Source organism: Pleurodeles waltl, chromosome 2_1 (assembly GCF_031143425.1).
Source record: "Pleurodeles waltl isolate 20211129_DDA chromosome 2_1, aPleWal1.hap1.20221129, whole genome shotgun sequence".
In the NCBI taxonomy this organism is placed as follows: domain Eukaryota; kingdom Metazoa; phylum Chordata; class Amphibia; order Caudata; family Salamandridae; genus Pleurodeles; species Pleurodeles waltl.
In genome coordinates this window covers 54,076,627-54,091,279 of record NC_090438.1, presented here as the reverse complement: position 1 = coordinate 54,091,279, position 14,653 = coordinate 54,076,627, and the positions used below count along the sequence as shown (strand labels likewise).

The 14,653-nt window shown below is 48.7% G+C and overlaps 1 protein-coding gene across 1 annotated transcript; it reads left to right on the top strand.

The window, feature by feature from the left end:
* Nucleotides 1-7,843: 7,843 nt before the first annotated feature.
* LOC138259349 (uncharacterized PE-PGRS family protein PE_PGRS20-like) lies at nucleotides 7,844-8,494 on the top strand. The gene has a single exon (XM_069207020.1). It carries the CDS (start codon nucleotides 7,844-7,846, stop codon nucleotides 8,492-8,494), a length of 651 nt encoding a protein of 216 aa, XP_069063121.1.
* The last annotated feature ends 6,159 nt before the right edge of the window (nucleotides 8,495-14,653 follow it).

Below are 14,653 nucleotides of genomic sequence, written 5' to 3'. Positions count from 1 at the left end.
CAGTGACGAAACCCTGGGTTGGACTATGACATGCTTCTTCTCATTCCTTTCACAAATTAAGTCTATTATTTCAAGGTCAGGTGACTCCTTCTTGACAGGGGGTTCTTTGTGGAAACCTTCTCCCTGAGAATTCACAAGAGGTCAGATATTGACATCTCTCAGTTTATGCATGAGCCCCATAATTCCCAGCAGTATGTTTTTTCAAAGGATCATCTGGCCAAAGAACAGTTATTATTGGTGACCTTCCAGTTCTGTGCACATTACCATTTTAAATATACACTACATAACCATTTTCCTCTTCCCATGAATAACATTTGTTCACTCTCATAGGTTTATTTGTACCACTGTTACCTCACTGTTATGGATCAAAAACACAAACCTTTTCTTAAAGTCCTTGGTGGAAATAATTTCTCCCTCTCATGGTGTATTTCCTTCTGATAGGGGACTTTATTGTGTCCTGTTTCCAATCCCAGATGTATTCCCTCATCTTACAGCATTCCACTTCCTACTTTAACTTTTTCTCTTGGTCCTCTCGAATCCATGTAATATAATTGACCACTATTTTCTCATCTTTCCAGGATGAACTCTCCAGTGGTAATGGCTAGGAAATGTACCTATTTGGCTTGCTTCACTTGGATTGTGTTAGATTTTTGGATCCTGGAATAGCCAGTATTTTGACATATGGGTAGTAAGTAGTTGCTGAACAATTCTCCACTACACATGCCTTTCTAGCATTTTGCCATAAACAGTGTAAAGTAAAATACTTGTTCTGCTTGTAACCAAAAATCTAAAATGGACTTGGAGACATGTTTGTGAAAGCATCCGCTGCATTTAAAAAGTCACATTTTGTTCTTTTTTTTGCAAAACCCCAATTAGTAAGCTCCTAGAAATGTCTTTCCTGTGGCAGATAAGTAATACAGGTAAATGAAAGTCAGTAGTCAAATTGGTTTTCCATTTATAAGTCAATCAGTATATTTGTAGAGCGCTTCTTATCACCTGTGAGGGTATCCAGGCGCTGACGGGGTTCCGTTGATTAGCTGAATAGCCAGGTCTTCAGGGACTTTCAGAACTCTGGACCAGATAGGTAAGCCCGGCGATGAAAAGGTAGCTCGTTCCATGTCTTGGTTGGGAAGTAAGAGAAGGGGTGACCTCTGCATCTGCTACGTCGGATGTGGGGGTGAGAGTTACAGAAAGGGGAGCGGAGGTGTCTGGTATACTGAGAAGGTGCAGTTTATAAGTTTGTTATTTTCCCATTGCTTGTATGACCATTTGGTGCAATAGTTTTGTCTCCTTGATGGGGCAGAGTAAATTGGGACTCAAAGGTAGATGGTGTCATAAACACCTTCATCTTTGGATGCAAAAGCATTCCGGGACTAATGCCTTTACTGCAGCATCTGACGGCCATTGGGACCCTTAAACATGCCTTCTTTGAATGAAGGGGGCATGCAGGTAGATTAACAGTAGCCTCTGACCACCTTGGATGGAAGCAGCTGTACTCAGGAAGAGTGGGTCCAGCTACAGCCCACGTCAACTCCTGCCATGCAGCTTCATGACTCAGATAACCTGACTGTATGCCTTCTTGGCGCTATGCACAAACTAATGAGCAGTACCTCTGTAAAGTATCCTTAAAGCGCATGATTATGTGATCTGCAACAGCACCGTCTCACCAGGAGGATGTCATGCATGGGCGTAGGAAGTGTGGGGGACGCGGGGGATATGTCCCCACCAGATTTTGGAGTGGGGGGGACACAGGGGACAATGGTGGGGGGGACGAGGGGACAGAAGAATTTTCCCTTCTCCTGTAATTCGCAGGGCCATTAGCGCATGAAAGCGCTACCTATATGGCCCTGCACTTGACCTGTGACCTGGCTCCAGGACACTCGCTCTCTGCCCTTTTGTTGTGCTGCAGCACACAAGGGATTCCTTCTCACCTTGCAGCCACAGCTGCCTGCAGTCTGCACTTCTGAGAACAAAGGGAGAGGAGAGGCCCTTTGTTGATTGCTGTGTGCATCCAGTCCCTCCTGAGCCCGACCCTTCCTGTCCCTTGAAGATCGAACCCTGAAGACAGCAGCAAGATTTGAGAAGGTAAGGAGGTTTGGGTAATTAAATAAAGTATTGCCAAGTAACTCCCTTTCTTTTTAAATACAGCGCTGTGTTGCAGAGTATCTCCCTTTCTAAAAACAGTATTGTTGAGTTACTGTTAGATATGAGCAGGGCAGGCTTTAGCGCGCTAGTGGCACCCTGTGCGCCAGTGTTTGTTAGGGCCCCCCTTTCTGTCGCCTCTCTCTCACTCTCTTCTCTCCTCTGTCTCCAGCTTGCCTGCCCCAGTGCTAATTATTGTCCCCTAAGTTGACATCCTGCCCCCCGCAACATTTCTGTCCCCTGTCTCTCCCTCACCCTTCCTGGTATTTGTGAAAGCCCGCTCTGAAGGGCAAGGGCTGTCTGTAAATCTAATTTCCTGTCAATGGCCTGTGGATGCGAAGCCAGCACTGTGGCAGCTCACAGGCTTTACAGGACTTCACAGGCTATGGTCGAACAGAGCCTGACACTGCTGGATAGACAGCGGAGAGACCAGCACACAGCATGGGTCCCAGGAAGAACCAGCTGGCCTAAGAGATAGACAGGGCAAGGTAAGGCAGCTAGGGCGATGCAACCGGTGCTGCCGCACTGGGTGCTGACTTAGGATGGGGGTGCTATGTTTGCAAGTATATTGTGACTTTAAAAGCACCTGCTGGATGTTCCTTGCCACCAACAGTTTTCAGGCAACAATAAAAATCTTAAGATAATTCCGGTGATTAATGGTCATTCTGGAGAGAGACTGAAGTTTTGTCTAGTGGAAGTTTTGACTCGTCATAACGTACAGGGTTACTATGCCTGCTACAAAGGCCGTCTACATGCAGATCACAAAGTGTATATAATGTGAATAGGTCAGTGGGTTTCTGCTTTTGTCAGATGCAGAAAAGTATCCTCTTTTTGGCATGGTTACCCCACTTTTTGCCTGTTGTCAGTATGTTTTGACTGTGTTCACTGGGATCCTGCTAACCAGGACCCCAGTGCTCTCTCCCATTAAATTTGGTTGCTTGGACCACACACACCCCCCACTTGGCATACTGGTGCCCCTTATAAGTCCCTAGTATATGGTACCCAGGTACCCAGGGCATTGGGGGATCAGGGGTTCCCATGGGCTGCAGCATTTATTATGTATTATGCCACCCATAGGAGTCCATGTAAACTGTGTCTGCAGGCCTGCCATTGCAGCCTGCGTGAAATGGTGCTTGCACCCTTTCACTTCAGGCCACTGCACCAGGTCACTGTAAGTCACCCCTATGGTAGGCCCTCCTAGCTCAGAGGGCAGGGTGCAAGTACCTGTGTGTGAGGGCACCTCTGCAGGAGCAGAGGTGCCCCCACGAACTCCAGCTCCATTTTCCTGGACCTCGTGAGTGCGGGGCCGCCATTTTACGCTTGTACTGGACATAGGTCACTACCTATGTCCAGCTACATAATGGTAACTCCGAACCTGGGCATGTTTGGTAACAAACATGTCAGAATCATACCCCAATACTATTGTCAGTATTGATTGTATGATTCCATGCACTTTGGGGGCTCCTTAGAGGATCCCCAGCATTGCTCCTACCAGCTTTATGGGGTCTTCCGAACAGCTCACGCTGCTGCCACCCCTCAGACAGATTTCTGCCCTCCTTCTGCTGCTTGAGCAGCTCATGCCCAGGAAGGCAGAACAAAGGATTTCCTTTGGAAGAGGGAGGCAACACCCTCTCCGTTACAAGGCTTGGGAGGGGTAGCCTCGCCAAGCTACTAGTATGCTCTGAAGGGCACATTTGGTGCCCTCCTTGCATAAACCAGTCTGTACCAGTTCAGGGACCTCAGCCCCTACTCTGGCGTGAAACTGGACAATGGAAATGGCGTAACCACTCCCCTGTCCATCACCACCCCAGGGGTGGTGCCCAGAGCTCCTCCAGGTGGCCACTTGATTCTTCCATCTTGAATCTAAGGTTGGCAGAGGCCTCTGTGAGAATCTGAGTGGCCAGGTCAGGGAGGTGACATCACAGCCCCCTCCTAGGTGGTCACCCGGCTAGGTGACCAATCCCCCTTTCTGGACTATTTTGGGTTTCCCTCTTGGGTGGGTCCTCAGATTTGACGTGCAAGATTCCAGCAGGACTCCTCTGCAACGTTTACTTTGACTTCTGGCCACTGGAACCGCAACTGGACTTCACAGGAACCTACAATCTGCAGCTCCAGCGACGACTTTGCCACGCAACATTGTTTCTCTGACTCCTTCCAGCAACTGCAACATTTGCCCAGCTGTGCTTCCTCTGAGGGCAGCAAGTCTTCAGTCTGCATGAGAAGAAAGAAGGAAAATTCCTTGAAGTGAAGGAGTCACTTATCTGCATCCGCAGGCACCAACTGCAACAACAACCGGCTGCGTGGATCTCTTCTCCTCTCCTCCTGAGCTGCGTGGATCCTGCATCAGGGATGGTAGTCTGGAGTGGTCTCCTTGGTCCTCTCTACCAGCTGCCCAACTTTGGAGTAGGTAGGTCCTTGCCTTCCCATGCAGGACAGTACCCCCATGCACCGCATCTCTTGCAGCTACCCCCGGCACTCTTCTCTGTGAAGCACAGCCCTCAATGTGCTTCGCCTGTGAAGTGGGACCTCTCTTCAGGTGTGCTGTGGGCCTCTCTACAGCTCCTGGGCTCCTTGCCTGTAGGTCTTCTGTGGGGGCTGCCTCTCCTCCTCCAGACTCTCTGCCTTGCTGATGGTCACCTGAGACTCCCCTCCATGGGTTGAGTCCCCCTGGACCTTGCTGGTCCCCGGTAGCTCCACTTTTCTCCTACTGCGACATTTGCTTTTGCCAAGGCTTGTTGGTGGGTTTTCCACACCACAGACTGACTGCAATTCTTCATCTGGCGTAGGACGTCGACTGCATCACCTAGGAACTCTTCATCTGCTCCAGTGCTGCATTGCTGACCATCTTCGTCTCCCCGTCGACCAACTCCTGCATCCACAGATGGGTGGGTAGTGGCTCCTGCCACGACCGGACCATCCTATGTAAACTGGACTTGGTGCCCTTCTTTTCCAGGTCTTACTCTTCCAGGATCCACCTCTAGTTTCTTGCAGTCTTGTCTGCGTTTTGCAATATCCTTCTCTGAAGTCCTTTTGGTGGGTCAGGGAAAAAACTGTAACTTACCTCTTTTCTCCTGGTCGCTGGGGGGCACTCTGGTACTTACCTTTGGGGTTTCCTAGTTCCTCCAGCTCCCCTCTACCAATTCCACTTCCTTGGGTGGGGACCCGGCTTTCGCATTTCACTTTCTTAGTATATGGTCTGGTCCCCTCTAGGCCTTCAGTATTGCTATTGCTTTTCACTGTTTTCTATTGCTTTTTATGCCAATTTGTGATTGCTGCTGTACATATAATAGTGTGTTACTTACATCCTATTGGAGTATTGCCTATCTAGTGTTTTAGTGTTTGTGTTACTGTAATAAGGAACCTTTATTTTTGTAACACATGTTTCTTTCATGTGTGTAAGTGATGTGTGACTACAGTGGTATTGCATGATCTTTGCATGTGTCCTAGATAAGCCTTGGCTGCTCATCCACAGCTACCTCTAGAGAGCCTGGCTTCTAGACACTGCCTACACTTCACTAATAAGGGGATCCCTGGACCTGGTATAAGGTGATAATACCATAGGTACTCACCACACACAAGGCCAGCTTCCTACATCAGAGAGCTCCTTTTTTGTCCCCTGCAATTTATAAATGAAAACTGAATATAGAACAGTGAGCAATGAACTCATCAAAGAGCTGCATGCAAACATCAAGGTATAGATTAGAGCGTCATGATTTCCCCCCACTTTTTGATTAACTTAATGTTGCAAAACAAGTTGATTTGAGTGCAGTTCTTATTATTAAAGAGAGCCCCCAACCATGGTGTTATGTTTTAAATTCTGAGTTTGCGCTTCTCCAGATAAAGCACTGTGAAACTATACCTGCTACCAGTATGGTTGACCTATGACACCAACACCTTGTAGTCCTCTGTCTTATGTAACATTCATATACACTGATTTACACATATATGATGATTGTCTCTGCGTAATGTCTGTGTGATGTAAAGTGCTTTGACACCCTAGACTGGTATGAGGGATGAATGATAGAACAACACATGCGCATATCGTGCATCCCTTAACATCGCGGTCTCAACAATGACCGTGTCTTTACTACGCATGCCTTTACAACGAATTTCATTGTAAAAGCATGTTTGGTAAAGGAACATGCGTGGTAAATTCTCCCTACCCTGCCCCCTTACACCTGATACCATACTCCACCCATCCAAGCACTTAAAACTGCCCCTGCCCTGAGCCCTAAACCCCCCTGCCCTGAGCCCTAAAAGTAACCCTGCCCTGTCCTAAAAACTACCCCGACCCCCACTCTGAACCCTAAAACCTACCCTGAACTGCTCTAAAAACTACCTTAATGCCCCTGCCCCCACCCTGAACCCTAAAACCTACCCGCTCTGTCCTAAATACTACATGACCCCCACCCTGTACCCTAAAACCTACCCCACACTGTCCTAAAACTACTTGAACTCCATGCACTCCTCCTGACCCCTAAAACCTACCCTACCCTGTCCTAAAAACTACCCCGACCCTACCCTCCCCTAAAAATGACCCCAACCTCCCAACCTCCCACTCTAAACCCGGCCACAGCCCTACTTACCACTCTCTCCTCTGCTTCTTCCTGTTCCACCCAGACAGCTAGACCGCTATCTATGCTGTAACCACGCATATGTGTGGTAAAGATATGTGTGGTAAAGGCATGTGTGCTAGACCTATATTTGTGGTAATGGCAGCATGGTCAATGCATTGCATTGATTGCGTTGTAAGGGATATTTCCCGGTATGAGTGGTGCTATAAAACGAATGAAATGCATCTGAGAGAGAGTGGTGATGGATAGTAGTGAGGGAATCCGTGGCAGAGGTGGTCAGTGGGGGGCACCAACAAACAATGTCGCACAGGGCGCCACCAGCACTAAGGCCGGCCCTGTCAGACAGCACAGCAGTTCACAGGAAGGCGGCAGCACAGAGACTGCCACCTGACAGTCAGACAAGGACCTAGCAGCAATCATAAGCCTTACTGGCCTTCATAGGCAGGCGGAGGCCCAGAGACTTATACAGCCCGACTAGTAAGAAAGCTCCCAACAGGCAGCACAGTGCCTTGCAGGCAGCACAGGAATCGACAGGAAGCACTGCGCCCAGCAGGCAGTACAGGCCTCTTAGGAGTTCACACAGGCGAACAGCATCACAGAGCCTGTCGCTGCCTAACAGGCAGCAAAGGGCCCAGCAGACAGGGAATTGCAGGCCACACAGGACTCGACTGGAAGCGACCGTCTTCCCCATCTCCCCCCCCCACGGCAACCCTTCTGGGTGCAAACTTTGTGCAGGGGGCCCACCTCAAGGTTGTCCCTGTCCCCCCCAGAAATTTAGTGCCTCCTACGCCCCTGATGTCATGCCAGAAAACCTAATGGACATCTTTGGATGTGGCTCTGTAAGTGGATTAAGGAAGGCGGGTGAATGTGTTCCTCTTATTTTTCAGTAAAGACTTTTGAACAGTTCTAATTGGAAGCCTCATTGACCCTTGAAGTTGCCCCACAGTGGGCCCGGTGTAGTGAAGTGACTAGATGAAAGCAGAAAGAGGTTGCCGAAGATGCAGAAGTGGTGGGGTGAAAGCAGATGAGGGATGCGGAAGTGGCGGGGTGAAGAAGACGAAGGATGCGGAAGTGGCGGGGTGAAGAAGACGAAGGATGCGGAAGTGGTGGGGTGAAGAAGACGAAGGATGCGGAAGTGGTGGGGTGAAGAAGACGAAGGATGCGGAAGTGGCGGGGTGAACACAGATGAGGGATGCGGAAGTGGCGGGGTGAACACAGATGAGGGATGCGGAAGTGGCGGGGTGAAAGCAGACGAGGGAGGCAGAGGTGGAGGGGTGAAAGCAGACGAGGGAGGCAGAGGTGGCGGGGTGAAAGCAGACGAGGGAGGCAGAGGTGGCGGGGTGAAAGCAGACGAGGGAGGCAGAGGTGGCGGGGTGAAAGCAGACGAGGGAGGCAGAGGTGGAGGGGTGAAAGCAGACGAGGGAGGCAGAGGTGGCGGGGTGAAAGCAGACGAGGGAGGCAGAGGTGGCGGGGTGAAAGCAGACGAGGGAGGCAGAGGTGGAGGGGTGAAAGCAGACGAGGGATGTGGAAGTGGCGGGGTGAAAGCAGACGAGGGAGGCAGAGGTGGCGGGGTGAAAGCAGACGAGGGAGGCAGAGGTGGAGGGGTGAAAGCAGACGAGGGATGTGGAAGTGGCGGGGTGAACACAGATGAAGGATGCGTAAGTGGCGGGGTGAACACAGATGAAGGATGCAAAAGTGGCGGGGTGAACACAGGTGAAGGATGCTGTTGGATCAAGCACGGCCTGGCACCCTGGAGAATGACATGGGCTAAGTTCTAGCATCTTTTGAATGCCAAGATCATGCACATTGTAAGAGGACTGGCTCATAAAGCAGAGATTTGCAAATTAATCAAACAAGACATCCCAGAAAAATGTGAAAATGAGGAGGTATTGAAGAGAAGTCCCAGAGGCTTCGGAGAAGTGGTAATAAAGATGCAGGGTGTATAGGGTCATTGGTCCTGGGCAGAGACTTTTGTGATCAGTTCAAAATACAAAACAAGGGATGCCCATCATTGGTGCAGATCACTGTCATACTCTCAGGGTGACCCTGTCTACATCCATGAATCCAATTTAAATTGAATTCAATGTATGTTTATCTCATGTGGCTTTCATGAAAATATGGCATTGATCTGGCCCTGCTAGACTCTCAGCGGTTTAGTCTCTTAGATTATCACTCACCGTACGAGGCAATCGCACCCAGAGTGCTCTATGCTTACTTTTCTGCAGCCTTTACATTTTACAAATTATGAAAAGGCTGTGTAAAAAGGTAGAATAATTTTTGGGTGCATGGATGTGATTTAAACCGCAGAGGATCCTCATAGATACCACCGGTGGGCAGCAGCGGTTCCTCTGCAGTGGCGGAGGAGCATCACCCGCTGGCTCAGAGTCAGCAGCAGAATTTTCTGCTGTGGCTGAGCCAGCAAGTGCGGGGAGGGGCGGGGACGGGAGAAGGAGGTGGGGAGTGGAGTGTGCCCTTAACTGCGCATATCTGTTTGGCCGGTTGTTTTAGGCCGGCCATACAGACGTGTAGCTAGGTTTCTCCCACCCAGCTGTATTTGACAGCCGGGTGGAGAAACAGCACTGATTCCCTGTGCCTGAGCGAGCGGCAAGCCAGCCCGCTCAGGCTAATCCCTGTGCTGCTCTCATGCTATGTAATAGCATGAGAGCAGCGCAAGGTTTGCACAGGGAGTCTTTCATGCTGTCCCAGGGACTGCTAGGACCAGGAAGCAGAGCAGCGCAAGGAGGCTGGCAGCAGCAGGTAAGTGTTTTTTTTTATTATCTCCCCCCCACACTGCCCTCTCGCTGTCCCACCTCACAGTAACTCCACCTGCACACTCACACACCCCCTCCACCCACCCCACCACTTATAATTTACGTCAGCCGCCGCTTCCCATGGCAGCACATGAACCACCAAATCTATAGTGTCTGATCCTCCATCAAGTTTGACATACTTAATTTCCCCCAAATATAAGATCCACATATAACTACCTTATCTTCAGAAAACTACTCAAGAGTTGGTCTTTCCTACATAACCACACTACTCAAGTACTAATGTACAACATATCCATCTGTATAGAAACATTTATAATTTGATTATATGTATATATCTAGATGTGTATTTCTTTGTACAAATATGTATAATAACTATGGTTTTTAAAATATATAGATATTCTTTAGGTCTGCTTAGCAGATGTATATATTATTCTATGCTTAACATGCATCTAGGTCACTGAATAGTTTTCATATAAGTTATTTCATTAGATGTTTCTGGGTCTTTGTTTCATTTTTCTATCACAATATGTAAATCTTATCATAACTATTGTATCTGCAAGTGCCTCACTAGTATCACTATTGAAATATTGAGGGAAATGTACAAAATAGTTATAAAAATGCATAAATAAATTAGCTTAAAGTGCAGCAACACTTGTAAATTTGAGTTTATAAAGTACAGTCTTAAATCTCGATATATTATCTTTTCTATACATGAGTACCCTCTCTATGTACTTATGTATCTATATATTTATTACTTTACTCCTACTGGAGAAAAAAAAAAACTTTGACTCTATCCAATGCAGTACTCTAATTCTCACCCTGTACCTCTCTCAATATATCCTCTGCCTTCACTCTCTGACTCACCCCAAACCTCACTTTACTAGTGTGATCTCCCAAATAACACTTTCTAGACTCTTCCCTCGTCTGTCTCTCCCTTATCCTAGTCAATCCAACTAAGAGGCACTGCTCATATTCGCTCATAGCTCCCTCTACTAATCCACCACTAATCCTTTTGGGTTCCAGAGTTCTGTGCTACTCGCCGAAAATAAGTGTTGATGCCTCAGCAAGTGTAGTAAGCGCTATGCAAATACAATTATAATTACAATTACGTACTCACTTCAACTCAGCATTGCCACAAAAAGGGTGCACGGACGTTCAAAAAAAGGTAAGTATTGTGTCCTCCACAGGCTGGGGAATGGCCTGTCCTAGTGTGAAATGGAGACCAGAAGTGTGGCTACTACCAACGTGCTCCCCTTTCCAGGGCACATTCTCAGGGTTGGCACCTGCTGGTAACATTTTTGCTGACAGAGACAACCATTGAGGGAATTCCCGCCGGAGATTTCTCCTCCAAGGGGCTCATCCAACAACAAATCCAGTCAGTCTGCTGGTGAGGTGCCTCAGTGAGTTAGACGCTTGCCACAACTTTTTGCTCAGTGATTGAGTACCATTGAAGTTGATAATAGGGCGACAGGAATTATGCGGCAGGAGAGAGCCAAATCCAAATTATGCGGCAGGGTTGACTAAATTATGTGACAAGAAAAAGCAAATTATGCATCATAATGCAGGACATTTTCTGATAGTATGACTTCATTATTTTGTAATTTTTACACTTAGCACTGTCAGGGCATAGGTTTCACCTCATTTGCACCAGTTTAACACCCAACCACAGCAGTAACCACCAGAAAGGGGACCAGTCAACCTTTGCCTTCCAATGCGCGCAGTACCTGTTACTTTGTTTTTAATAACTTTTCAACCGTTTGAGTTACAAACCAGATTTATTTTGTTAAAATCTGCAGACTATGAACAGTTATTGAAAACAGTTATTGCGCGAAAAAAGCATCGGCACAATCGCATAATTCCAGTAGCCCCTATAATAGTAACGGCTCTTAAGTGCTTAGAAATGGCAGAAGTGTGGGAAGGGGCGCTAGATAAAATTACGTTTTTATTGTTGCCAAGCGGCAGCTAAATCGATGTCTTCCCTAAAGAAGAATTTTCAATGCAGCAAATTTGACTTTCCCGTCTCGCCATTCACTCCAGACCATGCCCTTAGCGGGTTGTGTGGCACAGCTGGCATGGGAATGGCACACCAGAGGGCCCTGGCAAGTACCAGTATCACAAATCCTCGTGGATGCAGCGCTGTTAACTTCATGGCGCTTCTCGAAGGCAGACGGAGGGCCCCGTTTGTCAGTGAGGGCCCTAGCGCCTCGAGCGAGTTTGAACTGGTGCATCAGTTCCAAGGGGCGGCACGGTGCCCGAGTGCCCCAGGCCCTTGAGGGGCATGTTAACCTTCCCCGGCTGCCCATGCCTGGCCGCCGATCTCCTGAACTGAGCGATAACTGACATATCCCACCTCAGCCCTCCCGCAGCACCCCAAGGGAGACAACCCTGACGAGGGCTAATTTACTTGCAGATTATGCTCGGCTGCGGCGGGAGGGGGGGGCACATGCCAATGAGACAAATATATTCGGTGCCAATTGTGCGGAACGCACTTACAAAGCAGCCTTCACCGCTGCCTGAGTTTCGCGGATATAATTGCGGCTCCTGCTGCGCCTCGAGGCCCGGCCCGCTCGGCTCTCGGGGGAGACAGGGAGGTTAATGATCAGGAATCGTGCTTGTAATTTAATAAACATCTCATTCGGCGCGGAGTAGCCGCGGTGCAGATTCGCGGATCTCACTTGCGCGCGCGCCGGGTTCATTGGCATGCGGGGGGCGGCCTTGTCTGGAGCTGGCGAAGGTCACCCCCCCCTAATAAATGTATTTTCTGATAAATAGCTGGGTACGGGAGCTTTCAGTCGGGTATGGTGAGGTGGCTGTCGGCTTGCATCAGGATTTTTTCAATACACACTGTCATCCCCTCTGTTTTCAAAATGCTAAGAAATATTGGTTACTTTATAAAATATTGGGTTTCTCTCACTGAATACCCTTACCAATCCACACTCCTCTCCCTTTCCGCTGCCCTTTTACCACCTCTGATGTGTCCTGCTTGTAAAATAATGTATTTTGACATTATATGCCAGTGTGCTTTTTGGAAAATGTGAAGCTCACCAGTGCTTAATTTGAGCAGGTGGTTTCCGGTGCAGGGTGTCAGCACTTATTTTTGAGGGCCTGCACTTATTTTTCTGCATCGGGCATTTACTGCGAGCAAAAGACACGTATTGGAAAGACAGAGGAAGAGAAAAACGAAAAAGCGTCACAATGGGAGAAAGCTGCAAGAGTGAGCTGAAGGGGAAGGGAGCGGCTGTAAATGGATTAAAGAGGCTCTAGATGGCTTCAGGATTACGCTCCCTCAGTATTCTGTGCTCGCACATTTAAATACAGCAGCCGCATGTTTCAGAGGAAGGCTTTAGGCACAGGCATGTTTTTATTTACAAATTTATCACTGACGCTCACACCCCCCAATCTTACTGAGTAAGCTACTCCCCTGCGAGTAGAGGTAGGCCAACAGATGAGCAGGGAGTGCAAAACCAGAGTTGAGCCGGAGTCTGGCTGGTCTCTAAGAGCCTGTCCACGAGATGAGCAATGAAAACATTTGACATGTAATTCATGCAACAAGCATAGTCCAATAAAAGTACAATAAAGTCTCTTTAAAATCATAAAAAAGTGTGGCTCTTTAACATTGTAGAAAAGATCAGGTCACCCTGCTAATATTACAGCTCGAAGAATGGCAAAATAAGAGCAATTAGTAGCGTTCACCCTCCATAAATTCCCACCAGAGTCTCCCACCAGCACACAGGAAAGGGAATAACCCTTGTGCAATGTGTTCCAGTTCCACAGCGGAACAGGGCTAGTAGGATTGTCAGAAGACAGACCCCTCCTGCAATGCACCTCACACACAACCCAGACCTACACCAGCTTCACATGGATTTGGACGGCAGCCTACTAGGTAAACACATGTGAACATCATCCATGGGAAGACCGTATACTCATTCCACACCATATTTACTTTGTGGGTATAGGCTAGGGCTGGGTGGAGTTCACGGAGTCCGACTCTTCGAAATTCCATGGAGTTGAAAGGAAACTGTGTGGAATTCTGCAGAGGCGGCGTTCCATGACCCGCGGAGTCCTGAATGCGCCCGATCTCGGAAGCGCTAAGCAGGGTCGGGCCTGGTCAACCAGGCCCGATCTTGCTTAGTGCTTCTGAGATCGGGCGCATTCAGGAGAGGGCTGCATGCAGTGAAAGCTGCTATCTCAGACCTCTTGTGCATCGGCCTGTCCCATGTGCTGTGCAAACCGGGACAGGCCGGTACACAAGAGGCCTGAAACAGCAGCTTTCTTTCCCAGCCTACTGTCCTGGCCTGATCTCAGGCCAGAGCCGTAGGCAGTGAAAGAAGCCAGGACTCTTGTGCACCGTCCTGCCCCAGGGGCAGTGCACCTGGGACAGGCCAGTACACAAGAGGCCTGAAACTGCAGCTTTTGCTGCCTACGGCCCTCTCCTGAATTCAGGCCTGGGCCATAGACAGCAAAAGCTGCCCATTCCGTCCTTGTTTGTGCACCAGTGTTTACAAACAGAGAAAAAGAGACAAGGACTTACCTGGGTCTTCCGGTGGGTCCTCCTCTTCTCGTTGTCCGAAGGTGATGAATCTTCAGCGGCTGCCTTCCTCTGGCCTCTGTTCCGGTGCACGCAACAGCCCATTTATGGGCTGCACAGAGCAAGTGCAGGCTGTCTGCGCTTGTGCTGTGCAGCCCATAACTGGGTTGCAGCGCGCACCGGGTGAGCTCCGCTCCACTACTGGGGCTAGCAGAGGTTTTGGACTAACTCCGCGCTCCAAGTGGAGCACGGAGTTCCAAAAACTCCATTAGCTCCGCCAGAGGAGCTGAGCTACCTGAACACCCCTAGTATACACATCCCCGTGGTGAACCCGTCTACTGTGGGCGAGCCACACCACAGAAGAGCTCACTAGCAACGCATCAAGAGCCCGAGTACAAAAAATATGTCACATTACATGTGAATTACCTCTAGGACAATGTTTCCAAAAATGTGGGTCACGACCCACTGGTGGGTCATAAGTTGGTTTTTGGTATTAGTATTTTTTCATATTTGCTGCGTTTCAAAACAGAGGTCAAATGTCAGACTGTGGGTCTGATTTAGGTCTTGGCGGGGAGAATACTCAGTCACAAACTTGACAGATATCCAGTCGCCATATTACGATCCTATAATATCCTATA